The following is a 25,173-nucleotide window of genomic DNA, read 5'->3' as shown; positions in this document are numbered from 1 at the left end:
GATGGCAGCTTAGTCGATATAGTCATACTTCGAGGTCATTTAGGTCCGCCTTATTCTGACCACATCTCTGTGATGGCCATTGAGAGGAATGTGGTTGAGGTACTTGACAGGTATTACTAGCTGTGGATAACACAGCCTGATCGTACATGCATAGGCCATATGCTTGCCTCGTGTAATCAAATTCTGGAATGATTGCGATTATGCCCTTAGCTAGATTCACCTGAATTAGGATAGGTTCTGCACATGCTGTTGGATTGATGCTCCAGCTCAATATGATTTCACGCGACATTAATATTGTCAATTGGCCCGGGTAGACTATGAAGCTCAAGGCCAAGGAAAATTGAGCTTTTTCAGACAGCTGGGGTGCAGGATGCGAGCGTCCGAACAGAATTCAACGTCAATGCAAAGCTTGAGGATCCTAGAAGTCGATGTGACCATGGGGGGAGAAGTCAAAGTCAAAGTCAAAGTGAGCATGAGTGTGTGCCTCGCCAATATCACAAGGACACTTCAGTTTGGGGTTCCGAACGGTTTGGGAAGGTCCGAACCTATGTCGAAGTTGAAGTGAGCATGAGTGTGTGCCTCGCCAATATCACAAGGACGCTTCGGTTCGGGGTTCCGAACGGTTCGGGAAGGTCCGAACCTATGTCCAAATGGTCCGGGAGACAGCGGACCGCGAACCTCATTTTGGTTCGGTCCAGCCAAAACTTGGAACCATGGACCAAACCATGGACGAACCTGACCAATGGTCAGGTTCGAACCACAGTTCGGGACCGGACCACGGCAGCACTAGGTACGTGGCCGTGACTCGTGGCATCATTTTCACTGAGCGCTCATATAATTCATTGCTGCTTCTCATGTGTTATGCTTCATCTAGAGAAAACCCTGTAGCGGAATCTGACAGTCCCTGTGGAAAGTTACTTACATGATTATGATTTTTCCAACATCAGAACAAATAGATATCGAATCAATCTACCATAGCACTGACACAAGAATGCTATTGCCTAAAGGCGGCCTATTACACAAACACAAATGTATAAAGTGCATAACATGTACCATGAGCAGGAACTACAGGTGTGGTACAAAACTAGTCCATGACACCGTCTTGTATGCGTCAGGAGGAAGGTTGCGTAAAGTGGTGAACATGAGTATGAAGAGGATAGAACGCGATGTGGAGTACAATGCGATACATGCCATGGGAAACATGGATCTCACTACTTCGTCAATTTTGCCAGCTGTTGGTATATACTCGAAGAGGAAGGCCACCACGAAAGCAAGCAAGGGTGCGACAATCATAGTGATGGCACACACGCGCCATATGACCTCCTCTTCGTATGTGGGGAAGACATAGAACCAAGCAGTACAATGGATGCCACCAAAGAGAATTGACATGGTAACTCCAGCGAGCGTAAGAAGATTACCTTCCCAACGTTTTAGGTTGATGTTGTGCATATTATCAAATGTTGGAACTTGTAACTTTTGAGGGGACATGGCATCAACGCCGCCAACGAGCAGCACTGAGTTGATGAGTGAAGCAATAACCGTCTCTGAATGCACCGCCTCAGGGTCATCATGTTCAGGGACACTAAGAGGGACATAATCAGCAGTGGTAGAATTGATTGAGGCACAGACATACTCATCAAAATAGTCATCTGCCGGTTTGGGCTCGGACGACTTCCAGTAGACTGGATGAGAAAATTGTACGTTGAGAGGCTTGTTTCACCACATAGCATAGGTAATGAAATTGAGAACCGCAAAAGCGAGTGTTGCCGCCTCAATCTGTGTGGTCTCGAGGTGATAAATGGCATGAGAAATGAGCTGCATAATAAACCAAGAGACCTGAAGGATGACCAATCCTTTCGATATCATATTCCCTTTGCTACGGTCGCGGATCTCCTTTGCCGTCAGGGTAGGGAAATCGATAGATCCAGCACGTATCAGTCGGAGAAGTTGGTTGGGCAATAGTATATGGTAGGGCTCCCCATCCACATAAAGCATGAAACCGCCCATCAGCGCAAAGAAACTGTGAGTCTCAGTCCATTCGTAATCTAAAGATGTGCATGAACAATATTTTAGGTATGGTTTGAGAGAGCACAAGTTGATCTTACTTTTTGATTGCTCTGAAACACGGTAGACCTTCAACCACTCCTTGGATGACTCCGCAAGAGTATGGTTTCCCTCACATGCTGAATTGAAGTACTATGAACTGCTGAAGAAACACTAGTCCGCATAGTTCACCTTTACTAGTATGCGCTACGAGAGCCTGAGTCACCGTGCCATCATGAACTTAAGAAGCAGCAAGCTATAAGAGCCATGTTCAGGACAACGTGTTAACGAGACTCACCTTCTCTTGTGGATGATAGCAAACACTGAGATGTGACTCCTTAACCTGTGCTGTAATTTGACGAGCCCAGAGCCACTGGCACATAGCACATGCAGCGAGCAGGTCAGGAGCGAGTAGTGCGAGTCCCATGGTAACAACCCGCCACAAAAAAAATGCGAATGGAGCTGTCCTCAGGGCTCGGAATGTTGGGGTGAATGGCACTGTAAATGCATGCGAGCAGAGTCAAAGCACACATAGAGATAATGCCCCATAAGGTTCGTTGGTTTGCACATGCTGACGATTCAGAGGACCACAGGGACTCAGCACTATCACTGGTATTAGTAGTAGGTGCAGCTTGGATCACTCGAACAAGGCAGAGAATGCAGAGAAGTAAGCTCATTGTTCAATGGAGGTTTTGGGGAGGAGGTTTCAAGATTTTGTATATCAAACATCTTGAACGCTCGCTATTAGTACTCCTGTACCTCATGGGAGCAGTGCACCTATAACTAAGTCTAATTAGATACAACTCTCCTCCTTGTTACAGACTAGTGGATAATTTGCCAGACATTCTACTCATTCGGGGGCCGCCCATGATGCATGACGGATCAACTGTTCGGCACTTTCATACCCTCTTCTACTACATCACACCTCTTGTTTTAGCTTTGAATTCTTCCGGATCTTCCGCTTCTCCACGATCCGGATCTCATCACCCCTGTCAAAGAGTTCATATTAATATCACTCGGACCCTTTTGGGCCTTCCTCGGTTCCTTCAATCCTTGAGGAAATAAGGTACGAACACGGAACCTTACGGATATCACAAAAGACCTCGACAACCGCAATAATCAATATGTAGCTCCCAATGCTGACTTTGACTTTTCAGATCAGTAATGTGCTTTTTCCTCGCGAGCTTGGTCCTAATGTATCTACCCACTCATTGGAATCTAGAGCATTCCTTATTTTTTAACTTCAGGAATACTTAGGCGCTGGTATTCTCGTTCCAGTCAACTTAACCCTCCGCTCGACACCTTTACGGCCATGAGTAGGCTTCGCCCCCCACCCCTTAATCTGCCTTTTCTATCCTACTCGTCTTTCCACACTTGTGTTGTTGCCAACGTTGCACTCGGTCTTTGGAAGATTTTCTTTGTACGCTGTTGCATTAGCTTTTCTACTCAGTGGCAAACTGCATGTTTAGTTTATATATGTATTGCAATAAATCCAGTGAACACTTATCCAAACAACCCTCGTACTTTTTCACCACCAGCAATCGACTCGGAAGGCACTTGAAGACACTGAGATACAAGGCCTCCGAGGCTTAGAGTTGCGGCCTGGCGCGGATACTCCCAGTAAGCTCAATCTCTTTGCGAACAATACCCAAACAACACTCGCGCGTTACAGCCACACCCAATGGACACACTGGCCGTGCTTCGAGCAACACTCCCCGTTCAGCGCTGCAGCATTGGTGCATTCTCAGCGAGGCGCCGTCGGTTCCATATGTTCAACTTTGAAATATGCGCCACCCGCGGCCAAACCTCAATCAACTCAGCCCACAACAAGACACTCTGACCCATTTTACAGCCACGAGCAGGCTTCGCAGTTGTGTGCTTCGCGTTATCGCATATCTCTTTGCTTGTCCCGTTTTACAGCCATGAGTAGGCTTCGCGTTTTTAAGGAGTCAACTTGATGTATTCATCAATGTCACTACTACATGCTAGGATACAAAATAACACAATGTCTGAAGATGATTAACTGCCACGTCAGCGACTGTGAACAGGAAACACCACGTCAGCAACTGAGATCATTGGTAATGAAAACAATACGAAGTTGTAGGAGAGACCGTAACGAAGGAAGGACAATGACAACATAAGTCACTGGAGGAGCAAGCATGTGCGGAGGATATGTTGACGCCAGTTATATAGATGGCTGCAACATTAAACTGAAGCGAACATGTCGAGTAGAGTCTGGGGTCTTTTCGTCCTGAATGCCGTGAGGGTGTTCGGACTTTGTTTGCTCATAGAAGGAACCGAGGAAGGTCCGACTGATAACAGGGTACCTGGAAACCGACCCTTTATCCATCAAGCCTCGACTAAAAGCATCTTCTGCCTCGTTGCCCTCCTTCTATGAGCCTCGTTGTGATCTCTGCCTCTTTGAAATGACTCGTCCGCACCTTATCGCCCTGACGGGCTTCAGTGGTTGAATTTGTCTATTTTTGATGACGCGGCCGCTGAGCTTGATAGGCTATGTGTACAGAAGTTCAGTGGTGCCGCCTCCTATAGTGGGTGGCCCTTCCGCAGACATTCATTGGTATGAACATTGAATGCTTTCCTTTGTGTACCCACTTGCACAGCTCACAGTAGGGATGAAGCCCTGATTAGCATCACGAAAGCAACTCACCATTGCGACTCGTCTACAAAAAAAAATTGTCCAGCTCAGGTTTCGTTGGTGCGGCACAGCTATGCAGAAACCTTGGTTGAAAGAAGACATTAGTAGAGCATGTATAACGCACTCAAGCCCACCTTGTTCTTTGCGTCCTTGTGTGGTGCTGGGAGTGTAAGACACTGTAATGTGAAACGACGGGTAGCATTTCTCGCTTTGATGATAATGTGAGGTGCAGCTTGAATAAATGTATGGTCGTTATATGGGATGACACAATGCTGTTCTGATCTAGTGGAGCGGGCGCTTGAACTTCTCCTTGTTAATGGTCTAGTAGAATTCGTCACCTTTCACGATTTTGCCTGTGGAATTGTACTGAACCACCAAGCAATCGGAGCTGGCAAAGGATCCAACTGGGAAGGGGGTATTCAGGATGCAGTTCATTTTCCTCGTATTCAAAGCAGCTGATGTTGCCTGCTGGTGGCATGGTCTGCCATGGTCTGGGAATCAACATCACCACACTGAAAATTACTAGTATGCTTTATTTTTCTTACTTGTTACAAAATCTTGGACATGATTAAACTCAGAAACACCCTGCGGATAAATAACCTTCGCTAAATGAGACCCCACAGGATGATATGAACGTTGCGGGACGACAAACACGGCCGACCGTCTATGCCATCTGGAGGACTTCCGTAGGACGCGTGAGCATCGAGTTAGAGCCAGACATAAGCCCCGAGCCCAAGCCCGAATTAGATCAGGACCTAAGCCCTGAGTTGAATCTAGGCGCCCAAAGCCCCGCCAAAACTCATGCTACAGTTGTTTTACCGACACCATCAGAACCTGTTATCACGAGGTGCGTTCCTGGCATGAGGTTAGGGTGAGTGCGCGGACGAGGGTGGTGAAAGGGTGGTTGAGTCTGCGTTTGTGTCTGTGTTTGGGGTAGGTACGAGGTCTCAGTCTGGGGTGGATCAGAGGTTTGAATTTGTGAGGGGTTTAGTGGTGGTTTTGGTAATGGGATTGGAGGAGGGTTCATGTGAGGAAAATCGAGCTGGGGGGCGTAGACGCAAAGAGATATTCAAACGAGATGTCTTGAGCACGACGTTTTTACAGATGAGTTCCTAGACGACATGGACAGGCCACTCACCGGCCAGTCAATCCAGCAACCTCTTGCAAATCTTATATGCAACATGAGTCTCTGCCTGCATCTGCGAGTGGAGGAGACGGCGGTTGTTGAGATGTATGCTGTACGGTTCATCAGTATTCAGTCAGGGTCTCTAGCAAATCCACAGCAGAACGAGGACCGAATCCTACAACAGAATGCGAACCCAAAAGAACGAAAATCGAAAACCAACCAGAAAAAACATACTTACTTTCGATTCTAAAGCGGCAACGATACGATCCGCGTCCTTCTACTTCCTTCCTTCACCACTCTCACCACCCTTATCCTCTCCATCCGCAACACGAGGATGATGATGTTTCTTTGTTATAATGAGCGGCACAGCTATCAGCTCGTACCCAGCTGCGGACCAGAGGTACTTGATGACAGAGTCTTCTGTCCATTCGTACGCAATGCGGGTCTGGGTGGAGGGGGGTTAGCTGAAGGTTTGGGAAGGATAACAGGTTCATAGAATGTTGGGAAAGAGGAAGGAAGGGGAGGATGTGGTGGAAGTGGGGAATTGATATTCGGGAGAACGAGATGGGGATCTAAACAGTCGAAGAGAATTTGGACGTCGTTAAATGGAGGACACGGAGGGAAACAAAGCAGAACGCTAAAGTAAAAGCAATATGCGAAAGAGAAAACTGAGAACAGGCATGCAAAGATAAGGCGGAGAAACAACCAGTTCATTTAGTTGGTCAACACAGCAAACAGGTGATGCTCGCACGTGATTACTGCCGGGTATGCTATTTATGCGGCCAAACATGTCGTCTGGGTCAGATTCGCCAGAGGTGCTCATCATTGCGCATTATGATCATCATCGTGGACGGACGCAACTCATTTACTGGCGAGATGATCTTGAAAAACTCATTCAGTCTTGTTGCCAGCAATTGTTTTGCGTCACCACAGCATTGCATTGGTATTGCTAATGTTTGTCTCTAGGAATTTGCCGAATGATATGAACACCTCAAGCTGTCAACGAGTTGGTCAAGGTCAAGGGTATTCAGTTCTGATACTTAGGTCCAATCCCTTCTCGCACAACCTCAAGTCTTGCAGCACACTTCGTTCACATTGATCCGAATCTTCGATGACTCATAATGAGCGAACACCCTAGGCTGCATCCTGCTCCACAAGCCTGCAGATCCGGCGAAGCGACCGCTGGGGTTTCAAAGAGCTCGGTATGTGACCTGATGAGGTCAATTTCATGTCTGCCTCTGATGCGTTCTTTGTCCAGAGAAAACAGAAAGTTATGAAAGACTTCACTGATGAACGTCCAGTGCATAGATGTGAATGCTGAGTTTTCAAATATCTCATATATTGTGCAGAAACCCGTCAAGCGGTCCCGCAACCATGACCCTGTTGTCGAGAACGTCGTTCATGGAGCTTCGTCGCATCAGAGTATAGAGGTACGCACTCAAACTCATTACTGTAGTCCTTCAGTTCTCTCAGACGTGCACAGGACACATCGCATCTGTGTGTTGCTAAAGACGACCAGCATCCCACTATGTCTGAGAATTCCAGTGGCTACATGAACCAAGCACCGTCCAGAGAACTTGCTTCGCAGGTACTTTTGTCTACTGATTGGCCCTTCTTGTTTTTAACTTTGAGTGGTCACACAGGTTCAGGTTGCCCCTTCTGCCCTGCAGGAAGGGACTAGTCACCAAATGGCCATTACTGAATTCCGGGATGCCCATGAGGCCTTTGCAATACATGAATATACTTGGGAACCATGCGACATCTATGGCATCCTCCGCCAAAATGCCCAAGTGGATGTCGATATCACAGACAATTTCCAGACCACATATCTCGAATCCCTCAGGATTTTCGATGCTGCCATCGAGAAGATCGCGAAGGTATGTGCCGTTCTCATTGATGGGAAGGGAACTAATCAAGTTAGATAGGTACATCCATACGCAAAGATGGCGCTGGGCTGTGCTGTCTGCTGCTTCCAAGGTTTGTGTGGTTTCGCCCTTAGTTTCATCTCCTGGTCAGGCAGTCGTTGATGATGCGCAGATTATTCTTGCTCAAGCGGATCGCAACCAATCGCTACATCGTCTTCTCGAAGAAATTAGATGAAGTTTACTGCTTCATGACCCAAGACGACTCTCTTGACCAGATCTCATCCATGCACATTATCATCGGACGGCATCGCTCAGCAGACTCAAGAGTGTGGATGTTTTATCAGGGACTACTCGGAGACCCAGAGCTATTGTGAGTACTTGAATTACTACACTTTGCGCATGGTGGCTAATTGAAGTGATGACAGGGGAGAGACTCAAGAAAAATGTTGTATCGGAAACGGATGTCATGATTACGCAGTACAGCGATGCTTTGGATGGGCTCATGCAACAATTTTGGGACCGAGCTCTTCAGGACGCAGGCATCTTTGTCAAATGTAGGGGTAAGCATTCGCACGTACTTTCAACTTTACATCCATTCATACCCCTTCAGGCAAAACACTGGATCTCAGCGGAATGACTTATGCAGTGGGTGTGAGACTAGATACCACGAAACAATGCCTACCAGGGACGCGTACGGACGTTCTCTCCCAGATCACTGACTGGATCAATGATAGTGGAGCTACTGCTCAGCGTGTGCTGTGGCTGTCTGACCCTGCCGGCAAGGGCAAATCAGCCATCGCTCACATGATTGCTAATCGGTTCAATGAAATGGGAGGGCTTGGTTCATGTTTCTGCTTCGACTGGCACAGTGCAGCCGACAAGCGCCACGAGAAGGTTTTCTCCACCATCGCTCGCGACCTGGCAGATCATGATCTGGAGATGAGACGAGCATTGGTAAATGCAGTCGAGAATGCTAATTCGCTCAAGAACACAACAAATATCATCCAGCAGTGGCACAAGCTTCTCATGGAACCACTGGGGAAGCTCTCCAGGTCAAGTGTGGGACCTGTCTTGATCATGATTGAAGCGCTGGACAAGAGCGGTGGGCCCGAGACGCAGCTCAACCTTCTGCACATACTTGCCGGTAAACTTAAGCAGCAGGGTTTTCCCAACATCACTGAACTCCCACCCAACGTTCAGGTTCTCATCACCTCTTGTCCACTTCACGATATCGAGAAAGTGTTTGGCAGTGCTCAGCATATTCTATGGTTATCCATGGACGATATTCCACCACAGGTCACGGAGCACGACATCCGAATTTACGTATCTGAACAGCTGAACGAACTGTTGGTTTTTGGGGACAAAGAGTTTACAACCCTCGCCACTTGAGCCGATGGACTTTTCGAGTGGGTGCGTATTGTCTGTGAATACATTAAGGAGGATCTTCCTGGAGTAAACCCAATCTCTTGCTTCGACACTGTCATGAACCGCGATCCTGGGAAGTGGGCAGTCCAGTTGTATGATATATATCGGTTTATTTTGACAGAAACCATACCGAGGCATAAATATAGCAATGTCGAGTACCAGCAAGCTCTAGCGCAATTTCGTTCTGTGATGGGACAAATACTTGTCTCAGCCAAACCCCTGCCCTTAGATGCCCTCAATGCCATGTGGATGCATTTTTCAGACCAAAGAGACCGCTACAAAGTGGAGAACGTGGTCAAACATCTGGGATCCCTCCTGAGCGGCACCGCTAATTCATGTACTCCAATCCGACCCCTTCACGCATCTTTTCAAGATTTTCTGACAGACAGATCATCCAGCGAAGAATTTCTTGTCGAGGTGTCGAAGATGCAACATCGGGACCTGGCCTTTGCGTCACTTCAAGCGATGGAACATGGCCTTTGCTTCAATATATGCAATTTAAAGTCTTCGCACCTCCCTAATCACGAAGACACTGGGCTGCCCCAACGAGTCGAATCATACATCCTCCCACATCTGTCCTATTCCTGTCGATTTTGGGCTACACACATACAAGCTGCGGATTTCGACACGGAGCTTGGAAAGGAAATAAAATCATTCTTGAACCACGAGTGACTGCTCTTCTGGATCGAAATACTCGCCCATCTGAACACACTGAACTACGCAGTTTACGCACGGGCGCTGATTTCCCAGTGGCTGAAGTTGAGCACAAAGTTCTGGAGCAGTGTCGGATGAAGCACTCACGCACAGCTACAGGGTCACTCTGGATATGAAGATGTGTTGTCCACTGCAATGGACGTGCAGAGATTTATTCAAGTGTTTGGTGGCATGGTTTTGCACAGCACACCGCATCTGTATGTATCAGCGCTGCCATTCTCGCCAGTCAACTCCACCATGGCCACCAAATTTACAGCCAGGTTTCCAAATAATCTTCGTCCAATATGTGGTTACGATTTGAACTGGACGGCAGTTCAGACTGTGATCAGTGGTCATACGTCTGTGGTCACTTCAGTCTCATTCTTGCCGGATGGCACTCGCATTGTGTCTGGTTTGCACGATCACACTGTCCGGCTGTGGGATGCAGCAACAGGGCAGTCATTGGGTGAGCCCTTGTGGGGGCACACAGATTCGGTTAATTCAGTCTCGTTCTCGCAGGATGGCACTTGCATTGTGTCTGGTTCTTTGGATCGCACTGTCTGGCTGTGGGATGCAGCAATGGGGCAGCCATTGTGCGAGCCCTTGTGGGGACACACTTCTTGGGTTTATTCGGTCTCATTCTCGCCGGATGGCACTCGCATTGTGTTTGGTTCTTGGGATCACACTGTCTGGCTGTGGGATGCAGCAATGGGGCAGCTATTGGGTGAGCCCTTGTGGGGGCACACAAATTTTATTTTCTCAGTCTTGTTCTTGCCGGATGGCACTCGTGTCGTATCGGGTTCACGGGATTGCACTGTTCGGCTGTGGCATGTCATAGCTCCTGAGACCTCCTCATTCCCTCTAGATACAATTTGCACCCCGCCACCCACACAACAGAGCTCTATCATGTCAACCAATACTTGGGGAAATCATTCCATTTGCTTTGCATCCAGCTCAAACCAAGCACTTCACAACCCTGCTGAGATACTTGAGGGCATCTCTCATCATTGTTCCAAGTCAACCCCTTTCATGTTGGGACGTGATGGATGGATGGTAGGGCCTGCTTGTCGACTCCTTTTCTGGGTACCTCCTGATTCCTTACAGCTGTTTTATAATCCTTGGACCTCATTGGTGATCCTGCGAGGAGGTATAGAGCTTGATTTGTCCCATATGGCACATGGGAGCCACTGGTCTAATTGCTACAATCCGTGAGTATCTAGCTGCTTGTTAAGGTCGTGCTCAAGGGAGAGGTTACTCAAAGGGCTTCAGCTTCAGCTCATGCACTGCGCCCCTTACCCGAGTACATGCCCTTTAATTTCCAGGGGACAGAGGGGAAGTCCGACAGAAGTCCGGGGAGTTCTGGAGGACTTGGTGTCGGTGGAGTTCGGCGGAACTCCGGAAGGTTTATACTGGGACGGAGTAAGGCTACTATGGAAGTCCGGAGTAGAAACTGAACAGAGGTTAGACTACCCTAAGGTAGAGCCGGAGAAGTAGTCCTAAGGTTTAACCCCTAAGACTCGGAGGTGGACAAAAGATGAGACTCAAGTCCGGAGATTGCAGGAATGAGCAGAACTAAGATGATATTCGAACTGAGGAGTTCCGGAGTATTACAGGGGTTTATATACTGTAGGTAACATGTAAGTAAATCAGTCAGCGAAGGTAAGGGCTAAAGTCTATTACTAAGTGTAGCGGATCAAAGCAGTGAAGTCGGAAATGAAGTAGGAATGGACAGATCAATAAGCATAGTGGAAAGAACATAACCGGTAACCGGAGCAATAGCTAATCTAAAAGGAGTTAGGGGTGAGTGCGGAGATGAAGGCGGAGTGCCGGGCGGAATAGTAAGACGGAGAAACGGACTTCGATGAAGTAGATCCGGAATTACGGATCCGGAGGTACAGGATATGACACTGCTCTACTATCCCTCGCAGCTGCTAAATTGATATGTCTAGCCCTACTTTATTATAGTAGTTCGTTCATATAGATGTTAGATCAATGTACGTGAAGCATATCATTGAGTTCATTTGGTGCTGATCTTGGCCACTAGAAGCTGTCACCGAGATGCCCAGGTGTATTGTGGGTGATCAGATTAGTTACTCTTCATTACACGTGTTTCGTTGTTCTTATGTATCTCCTGCCTGCGGCGCTGCGTCCTATGTATGAACATATTTCCTTTTCTTGTTTGACGTGTCTATCCTTTAAGCGTTGAGATCTTAAGTATGTCCTATGTGCTCACGAAGATAAGACACCCTCACTTGTTGAGTACCAGATAGGCAGAAATCACGTTGTGAGGGTGAAATATATCTGCAAAGTACTCAGAGATAGGTTAATACTAAACGTGCAACACACCCTTATATGCAATGCTGGGAGAATAGATCGAGAATGCGCATCAAGTGCATCCTTAAAACCGTGGGTCAAAAGCTCTGTCACATGATGCAATATGATTATTTTGGTAATCATTAGTATAGACGCATGATTTCACGACGTGTTAGCAGAACCATGATATAAGTACATCAAGGTTTTGTCGACGGTGGACCTCAATAAATTCATATGCCGTAGCATACTTCAGAAACTCATGTGGAACGAAATATCATCAATGCACACAAACAAGATCCTCAAAAACAGCGATAAGTGACATGAAGAATGAAATGAAACCACAGGGTACATACTATGGTAGCCACGATGGCCACAGCGTCGGCAAGTATGTGTTATAGAGAGAGGAACCATCAGCGCTAAGAATTTGTGCATATTATATCTAGAAGACAAGTTGTATCCCAGTAAATGTCTTGAATAAGGTGATAAACAATGTACGTCTCATCATGAATTCTGAACCTGTGAGGGTGAAGCCGGGAGCACAGATTTTGCATCAGTATGGACGAATGGTTCCACCCCTACGTATTATGTGATAAATGATAATAAAATCAGGGAGCATTGAAGCGCCTGTATGAGACGAGGTATACAGCCACCTCTCCTTTGGGAGCCTTGATGGCACTATAAGTCTCTGGTGGCACCGAGTAGCCTTGGTTGAAAAGCTATGGTAGGGAATGATAAGTGATGATAGGTGTAGTTAAGTGGAGGAGAATACCTTGAAATGATGAATGAGTGCCTCTGTGTTTTCATTTATCGAAGCATGGCGTGGCAAAACGATTTTGTCCTGTTTGAATGAAACCCATGGGCATTTTTTTCAGATGCTGAAGATGAGCATGGCTGAGTAAAATGAGATACATCGACGTACACGGAACATAGACAAACCACTCACCGCCCAGTCAATTCAGTAACCTCTTGCAAGTCCTTATATGCATACATTAAGTCTCCCACCTGTGTCTACGAGTGAGATGAGAAGGCAGTGGTTGGAGATGTATGCTGTGCGGTTCAGCAGTCCAAGGTTCTCTAGCGAGTCTAGATGGAACCAGGACTGAATCCTACAACAGAACGTGGTCCCACACAAACGAAAATGAAATCCAAACCCACAAAAGCACAGGGATCAAAACACTTACTGGAGTCCTAGCAGCAACGACACGATCCGCATCCTTTTGCTTTTGTCCTTCGCCACGCTCACTCCTACGCTCACCATCTCCCTCAGTGGCACAGCTATCAGCCCATATGCAGCTGTGGACTGGAGGTACTTGATCATAAGGTCTTCTGTCCCTTTGTATGTGATGCAGATGGGGTTAGTTGGAGGGTTGGGAAGAGAATGAGAATGGGTGAAATGTTGAAGGGGGAGGGGAGGATTTGGGTATTTGTGATGGGGAGTGGTGTTTTGGAGAACGAGAGGGGAGATCAAGACTGTCCGAGAAGAGGAGTTTAATAGAATGGAGGACACGAAGGGGCATTGATCATAATAGGAATGGATGAAAAATTGGACGTCTTGCAAGATAGAAAAGAAAACCCAAATGATGGCGAGTTCAAATTAGCTGTGAGTCGATATTAGTAGTGTTCGAGTGGGTTTAGTTAGACCAGAATAGTTTTGAGTGAAGAATAAGCACAGACGCAAGCACAACTAGCAACGGATGTCACAGTTCATTCAGTTGGTTAACCAGCGATCTGGGGTACATCAATTCGAGAACATGTAGTATCATTGCTTGTATGTGTGTTCATGTGGCAAAAAAGAACATGAACAAGATACTGGGTTGTGAACCGATTCACCAGAGGTGTTCATGATTCACTGCGGAAACGAGAAAATAACTCCACCCTAATCCGAGCGACTTTCCACATATAACCCGACATAGGAAGTACTATGAAGTACCTTTTCCAGACTCAAATTCGACCTGGCAAATTTTTCAACGTTATGGACCTTTGAGATCAGTTAAACAGACCCAAACCGTACCATCAGGTTAGAGCAAACACGTCTAATCAGACCAAATACCAACGCTCGTTTTAGCACCTATAACTCTAGCCAAACTCGCCCTCTTGAAAGACAATTCATACACAACCCGACGTTTGAGTTAGCGTCAAGCGTTTCTAGATGAATCCACTCGTTTTTTCGCTAAGTCCCTGACCACAGCCAACATGCATTTGCAACCACATAACATCCTTCAGCTGCAGCTGCCTTCGGGCACTCGAAAATTCACCTTTACCTTTGAATCCAATGAACCAGGACCCATAGTAAGTTTTTTTCTAGTACGGTGAGCTAAACTAAGTTTATATATGTCTGTAGACCGTTGAAATGACCATCGGACATCCACCCAAACGAGTACCTGCACCTGTTGATGATAGCGAGACAGAACCAGAGTCCGAGTCAGAGCTAGAGGCTGTGACCAAAGTCCAACCTTTCTCGGATGCAAGTCTCCCCTCGGTCTATTTTATATTTGAACTAACATGCATCTTACAGAATTTGACTACACCCAAAGCTGTGAGTGCACAGGCTGTCAAGACGAAGGACACGGAGGGTGTAAAAGGGCTAGAATTTCATCAACGCATCATAAGACCACCATGTAGTAGCTCTTTAACCAAGTTAAATCAGTTCGCAACCCTGGGTCAAACTTGGCCCTACATTGTGTCTAAGCCTTGGACTCAGAACACATGACATGTGCTTTGATGCGTTGATAAGCGTGTCACCGACCTTTCTTAAGCTGTCATCTGCAGGCTCCCCTCAACTTCAAGAAATGGGCTATCAAAGGTGTCGATGCGCAAAACTACCATGTCACAAGCTCATTTCAGACGAGCTGGCAAACACTTTGTGCATGGGGCCGCGCAGGACCCTGGACCTGTTTCTTGTGGCTTTGCTGTGCCTCTGCACGACCCGCAGCCTCTGATATCACTGGATGTGGACTTTCATGATCCTCCCCACATGTCCGAATCTCCTATCAAACAAGAGATGTTGGATTATGGTTTCCTAACTGGCGAAGATCTTGATCTTATGACTCATGGGAGTGCCCTACCAAATCTCGGATCCAATTTCCATAGCCCAGAAGCCCTCTTTGCTGCCGTCGATCATTTTGGCGCATATAACAGAGCTACCGCTGCAGGCTCGCGTCCACTCACACCTCATGCAGCTCACCATCTACCACCTGATGCTGAACAACATCGATTCGAGCGTGACCTTGCAAATGCTATTGAAGAAATGCAACACCAAGAGGAATCAGTTCTTGAAGACAATGATGATGAACTGGATCACATTGATATCGATATTGATGCACAATTTGATTATCCAGACGATGACATAGATAATGAGATAACAGCACCAGATGTGGCTGATGAAGACGATCCTGATCCTTTCATGCCAGACGAAGGTTTCTCCTCGACAGATAATTCAAATCTCACTGAGGTCCCCCCACATTTGATCACCATATATGTGCTTGTCACCTGGCTGCACTTGCAATTCCACCTCCCTCGTGTTGCTTGTAATGCACTGCTGACTATCCTCGGTCTTATCCTTATCTATCTCTCTCCGGCTATAGAGGTTCCCTTCGTCATGCTGCAGTCGAGCAATGAGCCCATTCAGTCACATACCCTGTATAAAACAGGCAGCCGAGGGTGAAAATTCCCTGTTCCACACAGGCCAGCGGATGTCAGCCAACCGAAAATATTTTCCTGTGTCTAATGTTCGGCCGGTGGTCTCAATGGGAGTCGATTTTAACAGGTGGGCCCATATGTAGTGATACTTGATATTATCATGTCAGCCGATGGCCAGGGAAAAATGGTGGAGTGTGTGATGTTATCAGCTGGGCCGATGTGGAATATAGCAGCTGTGTGTACCAGTCGGCCGATGATGGGTGTGAACATATGGGCCGACTGATGAAAATGAATGTCTGATATAATCGGGTCGGCCAATTGCTATCGAGTCGGCCGACAGAAATGGATGTCTGATGCTATCAGGTTGGCCGATGAAAATGAATGCCTGATAGAATCGGGCCGGCCGATCAAAGTGAATGTCTGATGCTATCGGGTCGGCCAATGGAAATGAATGCCTGATGAAATCAGGTCGGCTGATTGCTATTGAGTTGACCGATAGAAATGAATGCATGATGCTATCAGGTCGGCCAATCAAAATGAATGTCTAAAACCATGAAAGTTGTTATTATGCTTAACTTTGTCAACAAAATGTTGTAGTCCGAGTCAAGGGACATCAGCCGACCAAGATATGACCAACATCAAAAACATTGGTGATAATGAAAAAAAAACCATGAAAGTTGTAGTCCGAGTCAAGGTACATCGGCCGACCGAGATATGACTGAAATCTGAAACATTGGCAGACCAAGATACAACTGAAATCCAAAACATCAGTTGGCTGAGATAAGACTGACCAAAATTCAACACATCGGTGATAATGAAAAAAAATGAAAGTTGTTATTATGCTTCACTTTGTTAACAAACCAAACATCGGCCGACCAAGATATGACCAAAATCCAAAACATCAGTGATAATGAAAAAAAAAGAAAGTTGTTATTATGATTAACTTTGTCAACAAAAGTTGTAGTCTGAGGCTAAAGAAATCTGAAACATCAGCCGACCGAGATATGACCAAAATTCAACACATCGGTGATAATAAAAAAAAAAAAGAAAGTTGTAGTCCGAGTCAAGGTACATCGGCTGACCGAGAGAGTGTTGGGACTCGGTAGTCGATGCTCGGTAGTTGAGACTTGGTAGTTGAATACAATGGTCTATACTCCATAGTCTATACTCCATAGTCCTAACTCAATAGCCTTAACTCAACACTCGGTAGTCGGTAGTCGGTACTTGGTACTTGGTAGTCAAGACTCAGTAGTTGAATACAATGGTCTATACTCCATAGTCCTAACTCAATAGCCTTAACTCAACACTCAGTACTCGGTACTCGGTAGTCAATACTCGGTAGCTGAATACAATGGTCTATACTCCATAGTCCTAACTCAATAGCCATAACTCAATAGTCTTAACTCAACACTCGGTAGTCAGTAGTCAGTAGTCAGTAGTCAGTACTCAAGACTTGAGACTTGAGACTTGGTAGTCGAATACAATGGTCTATACTCCATAGTTCTAACTCAATAGCCATAACTCAATAGTCTTAACTCGACACTCGGTACTCAGTACTCAGTACTCGGTAGTTGAATACAATGGTTTATACTCCATAGTCCTAACTTGATAGCCATAACTCAATAGTCTTAACTCGGTGCTTGGTACTCAGTACTCAATACTCGATATTGGGCACTCAATACTCAGTACTCAGTACTCGGTACTCCACACTTGGCACATTTATATATGATTCAGGTCCCTTTCAAAATGATGTAGGATACAAAACATTCTTGCACTTTTGCCCCTTTGAGAGGGAAGTGTCCTAGGGCATTTAGAACATGTTTAGTAGTATATATGAGGAGATTGCCAACTTTATTTGGCCCCCTGAAGCGCCCTACATCAATGTATATGGCATATATACATAAAAGTACAAAAGTTGTTCCTATGTGCTTATGTCTAGGTGAATAGACCTTGAAATTATATCCCCATCATCTATTCAGCAATGGAAACAATGTATCAGGAGCCCAGGATCATAGTAGAATCCCTTATTGTATAGTGTACCCCCCCCTCCTGGTGGTTTACCCTCTGGGAATTTTTTTCCTGTAGTACCGGACCTCAAGGATAGCAGGGAGTCCATTCCTAAGCTTATTTGGAGTGTATATATCATATAGCCAGCCAAGGACACACATAGGATCCTTCTACAGGGACAAAATGATAGAAAATCGCATTTTTAGCATTTTTGATGTTTTTCAGTATCTTACCCTTGCACATCTGGTTAACCCTGTTCATATATCATTAGAATAGTATATATACTTCCTTTCATGATGAAGATCAGTTCAAAATAGGTTGTTGATTTGAGATACTGCATATGCTTGCTATTTCTACTGATAAGAGATCAATACCTTCAAATCATCGAAATTTAATAATCAGAAACTTGGAGTACATTCACAATATATTCAGTATCATATGTATAGATTTACAGAACAATCCAACAAGAATTGAATGCTGAGGAAGTGAAATAGATAAGAAATTGAGTGTGAGAAAGCTCAAAGACCCAAAACATCGAAAATGGTCAGTTGAGCAATAGTAGGACTTTAATGCTAGGTCAACACACATTTACACTACATCCTTTCCACTCACCCCCTACCCTCAGGGCAGTAGGTAGTATGGGTTCCTTAGATAGTTTACAGTCTATCCTACATATTTTTAATGAAATCTTCAACTTGAATTATATATAAATGTGACTTTGTGCAGTTGCCTACCTGTTGCAAAAACCAAAAGACCACTCCAGGATCAATTTCAACCGATCATTTTGGACCCGGTTGCCTTCAAATGGGTAGTACTCATCTAGGCGAACACATTGGTGGTCTAATCTTGAAAAATGGTTCAGATCTGAGAAAGTTATGAGCTATAATTCAGATTTTGGTCATATCTCGGTCGGCCGATGTTTTGCATTTATTTGGCTTATATCTTGGTCAGATGATAACCGATTGACATGATAAGACTATGGATATGATCGCCTTTACTGGGGCTACAACTGTTGTTAACAAAGTTAAGCATAAAAACAACTTTCGGTCAGCCAATATTTTGGATTTCGGTCATATCTCGGCCATATCTTGACTGATGTTTTTGATTTCAGTCATAACTCGGCTGTTTCAGTCATGTCTTGGCCGATGTTTTCAATTTCGGCCATATCTTGACCAATGTTTTCGATTGTGGTCGTACCTCAGCCGTTTCAGTCATGTCTTGGCCGATGTTTTCAATTTCGGCCATATCTTGACCGATGTTTTTGATTTTGGTCATATCTGGGCCATGTCAGTCATGTCTCGGCCGATGTTTTGGATTTCGGCCATATCTTGACTGATGTTTTTGACCTAAGTCATATCTCAGTCAATGTTTTGGATTTCAGTCATACCTCGGCCGTTTCAGTCATGCCTCGGCTGATGTTTTTGACTTCAGTCATATCTTGGCTGGTGTTTTGGATTTCGGTCATATCTGGGCCATGTCAGTCATATCTCGGCCGATGTTTTGGATTTCGGCCATATCTTGACCGATGTTTTTGATTTCAGTCATACCTCGGGCATTTCAGTCATGCCTCGGCCGATGTTTTTGATTCCGGTCATACCTTGGCCATTTCAGTCATACCTCAACCGATGTTTTCAATTTCGGCCATATCTTGACCGATGTTTTTGACTTCAGTCATATCTCGGCCGTTTCAGTCATGCCTCAGTCGATGTTTTCAATTTTGGCCATATCTTGACCGATGTTTTTGATTTCTGTCATATCTTGACCGATGTTTTTGATTCCAGTCATACCTCGGCCATTTCAGTCATGCCTCGGCCGATGTTTTCAATATTGGCCATATCTTGACCGATGTTTTTGATTCCCGTCATATCTCGACCGATGTTTTTGATTTCGGTCATATCTCGGCCATATCAGTCATGTCTTGGCCAATGTTTTGGATTTCGGCCATATCTTGACCGATGCTTTCAATTTCTGTCATACCTCGGCCGTATCTTGGCCATTTCAGTCATATCTCAGCCGATGTTTTGCATTTCAGCCATATCTTGACCGATGTTTTGGAGTTCGGCCATACCTCGGCCGTGTCAGTCATGTCTCGGCCAATGTTTTCAATTTTGGACATATCTTGACCGATGCTTTCAATTTCAGCCATATCTTGACTGATGTTTTTGTGACCGACAGACCCATTGACCGACCGACCCATTGACCGACCGACTCATTGACCGACCGACCCATTGACCGACCAGTGTCCTCAGCCCATCTGATATATCAGATCCCCGACCCACTCGGCCCACCTGTTTGTGTCAGACACATACTTCAGCCACTACCTACCAAAGTCAATAGAAAAGTCTACATACTATGGGCCCACCTGTTGGTATCACAAACACACCTTGACCGGCCCACCTGTTTGTATCAGGTACATATTTCATACACTACCTACCATACACTATCAACCAAAGTCAATTGAAATGTCTATGCTTATCTACTACACCCTACACCACATACCATAGGCCCACCTGTTGCTATCACAAACACACATTGACTGGCCCACCTGTTTGTATCAGGTACATATTTCATACACTACCTACCATACACTGTCTACCAAAGTCAATAGAAATGTCTACACTTATCTACTACACCACATACCATGGGCCCACCTGTTGGTATCATATAAACACTTGACATCGGCCCACCTGTATTTAACAGAACAATACATTGATGGGCCCACATCAGCGGCCTGTTTGGAACAGGGAATTTTCACCCTCAGCTGTATGTGTTTATCAAGGGTAAAGTGACTGCAGTATGTGGAGCAATTGAGTTCTTGGCGTTGACAAGGAAGTATTCACTCTACCTGTCTGCCCTACTTGTCGTGATGTTTTCCCCCCCGCGATGTCGACCAAATCACACGACACTTGCACAACTTGTGCAGTTGACCTCTTTCTTCCAGATACGACAAAACAGGGCAATCAACGGGCTGTGAAAATGCCCATCATCAAATACCCTTACCTTCCTTTATCTGAGCAGATCAAATCCCTCCTCAAAATTCCAGGTCTTGAAGCGGTTCTCGATGGTTGGCGCTCCAAACCTCGCATCATTGGTGAATATACAGATATTTTCGATGGTGCTGTGTGTCGCATGAAGCTTAAAGGTCCAGATGGCAACCTTTTTTTCTCGAATCTTTCTCATGAGAAGAGCAGGCCAGATGGGGAACTCCATATAGGAGTAAATCTTGGTGTTGACTGGTACATTATCCTTGTTCAGGCAATAGTACTTACGTCCATTTTATTATACTAGGTTCTCCTACATATGAAGCAACATTGCACCATCCCACTTGTCATGTCCAACATCATTCTCAATTTGCAATCTTCCACCAGAGTACCGGTAAGTCCATCATGTCCACCTTCGCTTGCTGATTTATTCTGTTCAAAGATATTGAACCTCAAACCTGATGTGCACGAGCATTCTTCCTGGACCGAAAGAGCAAAATCCCGACCAAATCCAGTGGTTCTTACGCCCTATTATCTCGGACTTGCTGCGCCTATGGAAATTTGGAGTCAGAGTGCCAACTGAATCTTGTCCTCAAGGTACATACATCCAAGACACTATCATGAGCATTACAATTTCGTTATGGATTTGGTCTCAGGTTGACTTGTTCGTGTGATTTTGGTCGCTGTGGTCTGCGATAAACCTGCTGTGCAGAAGATTGGAGGCTTCGCATCACACTCTCACACAAAATTTTGTACAGCGTGTTGGATAACAATTGAGGACAAGGATAAACCATACGCTTTTCAAAATGGTAGTACATGGACAGCACTACTATCTACCTTACACACTAATGAAAGTCCTTTCTCAGCTTTTCAACCACGGACGAACGAGGAGCAACAAGAACTTGGCGAGCACTATCGCAAGCTCACCACAGCGAGCGCACACAAGAACTTCGTCAAGGAACATGCTACTTGATACACACAACTCTCTTGTCTTCCATACTTTAATCTCGTAGAAAAGATAGTTATTGATCCCATGCACAACCTCTTCCTTGGTGAGTTTCTCCATCCTGCGCTGCTGTCAAGAAGTTCACACCTCTGATCTAGGTCTTGTAAAGACGAATTTCTATAATATCTGGGTTCAAGGCAAAATTCTTCGTGCTAACCATGAACTGGACACATTTCATGAGATGCTCACTGACATAAGTTTTGTTTATATGCCCATCTTAGTCCCTAATCTTCGTAGTTTATCGTCCCTGGATCATGCGGCAATTACCAACCAATATTGGGATGCCGTCCAGTGGTTCCCTCACCGCAGATCAATGGCTTCTTCTTGCCACCATCTATGGCCCAGTCATAGTGAGTCTTACTTACATTTAACATTGATATCAAACTTGCTCGTTGCAATAAGATCCCACAGCTGTGGAGTACCTGTTTGCCAATGGATGCAGACAATGACATTCTTCACCACCATGTTAATGCAATCAAGAAAGCCGAATCCGAGAAGCAAGCACAGGCGAGTTTTAAGGCCAACCAAAAGAAGGCCCTTGCTGCTGCGAAGATACAGGGCAAGGATGCCTATGAGGCCGAGAAGGCTCGGATTGCGCAAGAGAAGCTTGCCATTGCAGAGGCCAAAATACAAGAGAAGCTCAGAATTGCGGCTGCCAGGCAAGCTGGGAAGGTTAGACTCACAGCTGAGAAAAAAGCGAATGCTGCTGCAAAGAGGGTGAGTTGTACTGCATTTTTTCAACGACGCATCACATCTGAACACCACTTTAGGCTTCCAAAAAACACAAGGCAACTATGCAAACAGTTGAAGATCTGGCTGAAGGACAAATATGACCACCTCCCATTGCTCCAGGTTCCATACCAATACCGGAGTCAATGGTAGAGGATGCAGAGGATGCAGAAGCAAACTTGAAGTTTTCACTTCACCCTGATGACCCTGCTAACTTCTTGAAGCTCTGCGAATTCTCATCAGACGCAAGCTCTGTGATGACAATATCAGTCAAGCTGAGCTGCTTATCTCACAATATTGTGGGGAACTTATACATGTAAGTTTCATTGACACCGCCACCAACCTACATCTACAACAACTAACTCTCCATCTTTATCTAGCTTTATGGATCTGGTGCACTCAAACCAAACCACCACTATGCAACTCATGTTGGCACTTGTGCGCACAATTTGGTCCTCTCTATGACTTCTGGATGTTCTTGTTTGAGCGCCTCAATAAGGTTTTAAAGTCCTTTAAGACTAACAACCATGCACATGGTGAGCTAGAGACAACCTTCTTTAAGGAATTTCAAAGGACTTGTCAGATTGGACGACTGGTAAGTTAAATGTTGTGTTTTCTCGTCACTCACCATGTCTAGATATATACATTGCAAAATTCTCCGAACAAGACGCTGCCAAGTGAAGCAGCACAAACGATGCTGAAGGCATCAAATGACGAAAGGGGGACAGTTGCAGCACTCGCCAAATTGTCACAAGACCTTGATGATGCTGATATGGATGGTACATTAATTTGTTTGAAGTTATGTTACAACTACCACAGGAAATATACCTAGCTGGTCAAGCTTATGCTCTGAGTCCTTGACACCACAAAAAACAAATGTCTACAGAGACATATCAACTCCTTGCATTTATGATATGCCATCTTTTTCCTTTGATGCCAGTTCATTGCTGTTCCAACCGCGCAGTAGTACCCCACAGCCTCCCACTCAATCGTGATGCAATCTTTTTCGATTATGTGATAATTGATGGTAAGTGCTACTATGCTTCCAGAACTGTTGGTACAAATCGGTCCTCTCTGGTTCACATGATCATCCCCAGTCCAAGCCCTGTTTATGCTTATGGCGAAGTTCTTGAGATCTTCCAGTTCGATCAGAGGTTTGTGCAGTAGATGAACCACTCTGGCTTGCCCACATGCGATGGTTTGTACCATGGAGGGGAGAGTGTGAACAAGTGTGGAGTGATTTGTGAGTTGACCAACTCATAGTATCAGAGTCAGAAACTCATATTCATTTACCTAGCTATTCAGCAGATCTATGCTTGTGGAAACTGGGAGAGTACACAGACCGAGAGACCCAACTCCCACTTCTTATCGACCCTGACTGGATTGTTGGTCAGCTAGGGATGACAACAGTCTCAATCGGAGAGGACAGAACCAAGGTTTGGGCAACAATTGATCTTTCGAAGATATGTTTCTCATTAAAAGGCTATATGAAGACTGATGATTATACAGTGATTCACACCTTGAAGTGTTACAATAATTACAAAGGCATGTGCTACAGTCGGTGATTAAGTGCTTCTAAGGTGACCAAGCTGCAGACTCATTAACTTACTCACGTCCAAACCCTACCACGACTGCTTCATGTCACATTCATTGACTCACTCTGAGTCACTTGCACCATCCTGCTTGATGTGCCACTTGTTGAACTCCACCAAATAGTCCCAGTCTTCCTCAAGGAACTCCTCGTTGTCCATCTGACCCCAAAACCCTTTGAGCCACTCAACCCCTTCAAGCGTCTTCATATCTGGGTGAGTTTGCCTCCATTTATCGGCAACCATGTTCTCAAATGGCAAGTTACCCTTGGCAGATTTTGGTGTGTGGTCGTTCATTTGATTGGGGTTGAGGTCAAAGGTCTTCTTTATCAACTTCTTGTCCCAGCCCTCTGTGGTCCTGCAATGCTTGTTCGGACGCTCAGAGGTTTGTTGATTTGAAGTTGTTGTGTTGTTGGTATCCAATGATGTCTTCTTGCTGTTGTCCGCTGGATTCCTCATGCTTCGGAGTGTTAGGAAGAGCAAAAATGAGACATACTAATCAGCAAAGGTCAGTATTCACTGTGGAAATGAGAAACAAATGCTCACATCAAAAGAACACCATTCCAACCCTACAGCCATGTTTGCACCTTTGCCTGCTCCAGACTTCACTCTCCAGCTCAACTTGTCCTCGCTCAGATTACCCTTGTCATACGACAAGATGTCGGATGCATAATCTGTATCTATCATCGCAACTGCTCCAGTGTTACCAGTCTCTTTTTCCCAGTCGACTGCTGCTAGCTGACAGTTTTTTGTAGCCTGAGTAGTATGGTAAGTTATATCTGATTTGATCACAAATGTTAGACTTACTGTTTGACGACGAGTCCACTGACGAATTTGATCCTTCTTCTCTTGGGCCTTCTTGGCCTTGTCAACATCGCTACGGCTCAACACCTGCTTGTGTATGTTGCGAAAGTAATCCTTCATGCATTGCATAATGACCTGCATATTAAAGTCCTCATCAGGGATCTCCCCCTTCGCATGGAGGCTTTCATGGCAGTGCTACGAAATTTGTGAGAGCTTATGACACACTTTGATGGTGCTTACCTTCTCGTCATTATAGACACACTCCACAACTTCTTTTATGAACTTTGCATTCATGCT

General features: G+C 45.4%; 7 protein-coding genes across 7 annotated transcripts; 4 read left to right on the top strand and 3 right to left on the bottom strand.

Moving 5' to 3' along the window:
• Window positions 1-1,065: 1,065 nt before the first annotated feature.
• On the bottom strand, window positions 1,066-2,812 carry EDB91DRAFT_1350333 (uncharacterized protein; the record flags this gene model as incomplete). The annotated part of the gene is made up of 6 exons (XM_041326056.1): window positions 2,342-2,812; window positions 2,236-2,260; window positions 2,106-2,183; window positions 1,750-2,045; window positions 1,634-1,671; window positions 1,066-1,582 (listed from the first exon to the last, which is right to left on the bottom strand). Exons 1-6 carry the CDS (start codon window positions 2,468-2,470, stop codon window positions 1,066-1,068), a joined length of 1,083 nt encoding a protein of 360 aa, XP_041171787.1. The 5' UTR covers window positions 2,471-2,812.
• A 3,028-nt stretch (window positions 2,813-5,840) lies between these two features.
• Window positions 5,841-6,539, bottom strand: EDB91DRAFT_1164197 (uncharacterized protein; the record flags this gene model as incomplete). The annotated part of the gene is made up of 3 exons (XM_041319922.1): window positions 5,841-5,935; window positions 6,064-6,270; window positions 6,495-6,539. The coding sequence occupies 2 exons, from the start codon at window positions 6,537-6,539 to the stop codon at window positions 6,103-6,105; spliced, it is 213 nt and encodes a 70-aa protein (XP_041171786.1). The 3' UTR covers window positions 5,841-5,935; window positions 6,064-6,102.
• Window positions 6,540-6,938: 399 nt separating this feature from the next.
• EDB91DRAFT_892758 (uncharacterized protein) lies at window positions 6,939-8,164 on the top strand. Its single transcript, XM_041328752.1, has 6 exons — window positions 6,939-7,125; window positions 7,175-7,255; window positions 7,345-7,413; window positions 7,469-7,702; window positions 7,751-8,060; window positions 8,116-8,164. Exons 1-5 carry the CDS (start codon window positions 7,054-7,056, stop codon window positions 7,850-7,852), a joined length of 558 nt encoding a protein of 185 aa, XP_041171785.1. The 5' UTR covers window positions 6,939-7,053; the 3' UTR covers window positions 7,853-8,060; window positions 8,116-8,164.
• Window positions 8,165-12,726: 4,562 nt separating this feature from the next.
• EDB91DRAFT_1086454 (uncharacterized protein) lies at window positions 12,727-13,439 on the bottom strand (the record flags this gene model as incomplete). Its single annotated transcript, XM_041316053.1, has 3 exons — window positions 12,727-12,837; window positions 13,110-13,227; window positions 13,303-13,439. The coding sequence occupies 3 exons, from the start codon at window positions 13,437-13,439 to the stop codon at window positions 12,727-12,729; spliced, it is 366 nt and encodes a 121-aa protein (XP_041171784.1).
• Window positions 13,440-14,945: 1,506 nt separating this feature from the next.
• On the top strand, window positions 14,946-15,785 carry EDB91DRAFT_1253939 (uncharacterized protein; the record flags this gene model as incomplete). Its single annotated transcript, XM_041323725.1, has 1 exon — window positions 14,946-15,785. One exon carries the CDS (start codon window positions 14,946-14,948, stop codon window positions 15,783-15,785), a length of 840 nt encoding a protein of 279 aa, XP_041171783.1.
• Window positions 15,786-20,650: 4,865 nt separating this feature from the next.
• Window positions 20,651-21,331, top strand: EDB91DRAFT_1086452 (uncharacterized protein; the record flags this gene model as incomplete). The annotated part of the gene is made up of 3 exons (XM_041316052.1): window positions 20,651-21,028; window positions 21,056-21,142; window positions 21,191-21,331. The coding sequence occupies 3 exons, from the start codon at window positions 20,651-20,653 to the stop codon at window positions 21,329-21,331; spliced, it is 606 nt and encodes a 201-aa protein (XP_041171782.1).
• A 677-nt stretch (window positions 21,332-22,008) lies between these two features.
• On the top strand, window positions 22,009-23,570 carry EDB91DRAFT_1086451 (uncharacterized protein; the record flags this gene model as incomplete). The annotated part of the gene is made up of 8 exons (XM_041316051.1): window positions 22,009-22,104; window positions 22,157-22,471; window positions 22,708-22,799; window positions 22,864-22,921; window positions 22,992-23,078; window positions 23,121-23,262; window positions 23,448-23,510; window positions 23,533-23,570. 8 exons carry the CDS (start codon window positions 22,009-22,011, stop codon window positions 23,568-23,570), a joined length of 891 nt encoding a protein of 296 aa, XP_041171781.1.
• Between the last annotated feature and the right edge of the window lie 1,603 nt (window positions 23,571-25,173).

This window comes from Suillus paluster (assembly GCF_016628075.1).
Source record: "Suillus paluster strain FC165 chromosome Unknown EDB91scaffold_95, whole genome shotgun sequence".
NCBI lineage: Eukaryota > Fungi > Basidiomycota > Agaricomycetes > Boletales > Suillaceae > Suillus > Suillus paluster.
This window is presented reverse-complemented; position numbering and strand designations above follow the sequence as displayed.

What these genes read in the sequence shown, in the direction of transcription:
- EDB91DRAFT_892758 (XM_041328752.1), top strand. Translation starts at nt 7,054, where the DNA reads ATGTCTGCCTCTGATGCGTTCTTTGTCCAGAGAAAACAGAAAGTTATG. An exon ending in ACTTCACTGATGAACGTCCA is followed by an intron (nt 7,126 to 7,174) that starts GTGCATAGATGT and finishes TATATTGTGCAG; the next exon opens with AAACCCGTCAAGCGGTCCCG. An exon ending in CGTCGCATCAGAGTATAGAG is followed by an intron (nt 7,256 to 7,344) that starts GTACGCACTCAA and finishes AAAGACGACCAG; the next exon opens with CATCCCACTATGTCTGAGAA.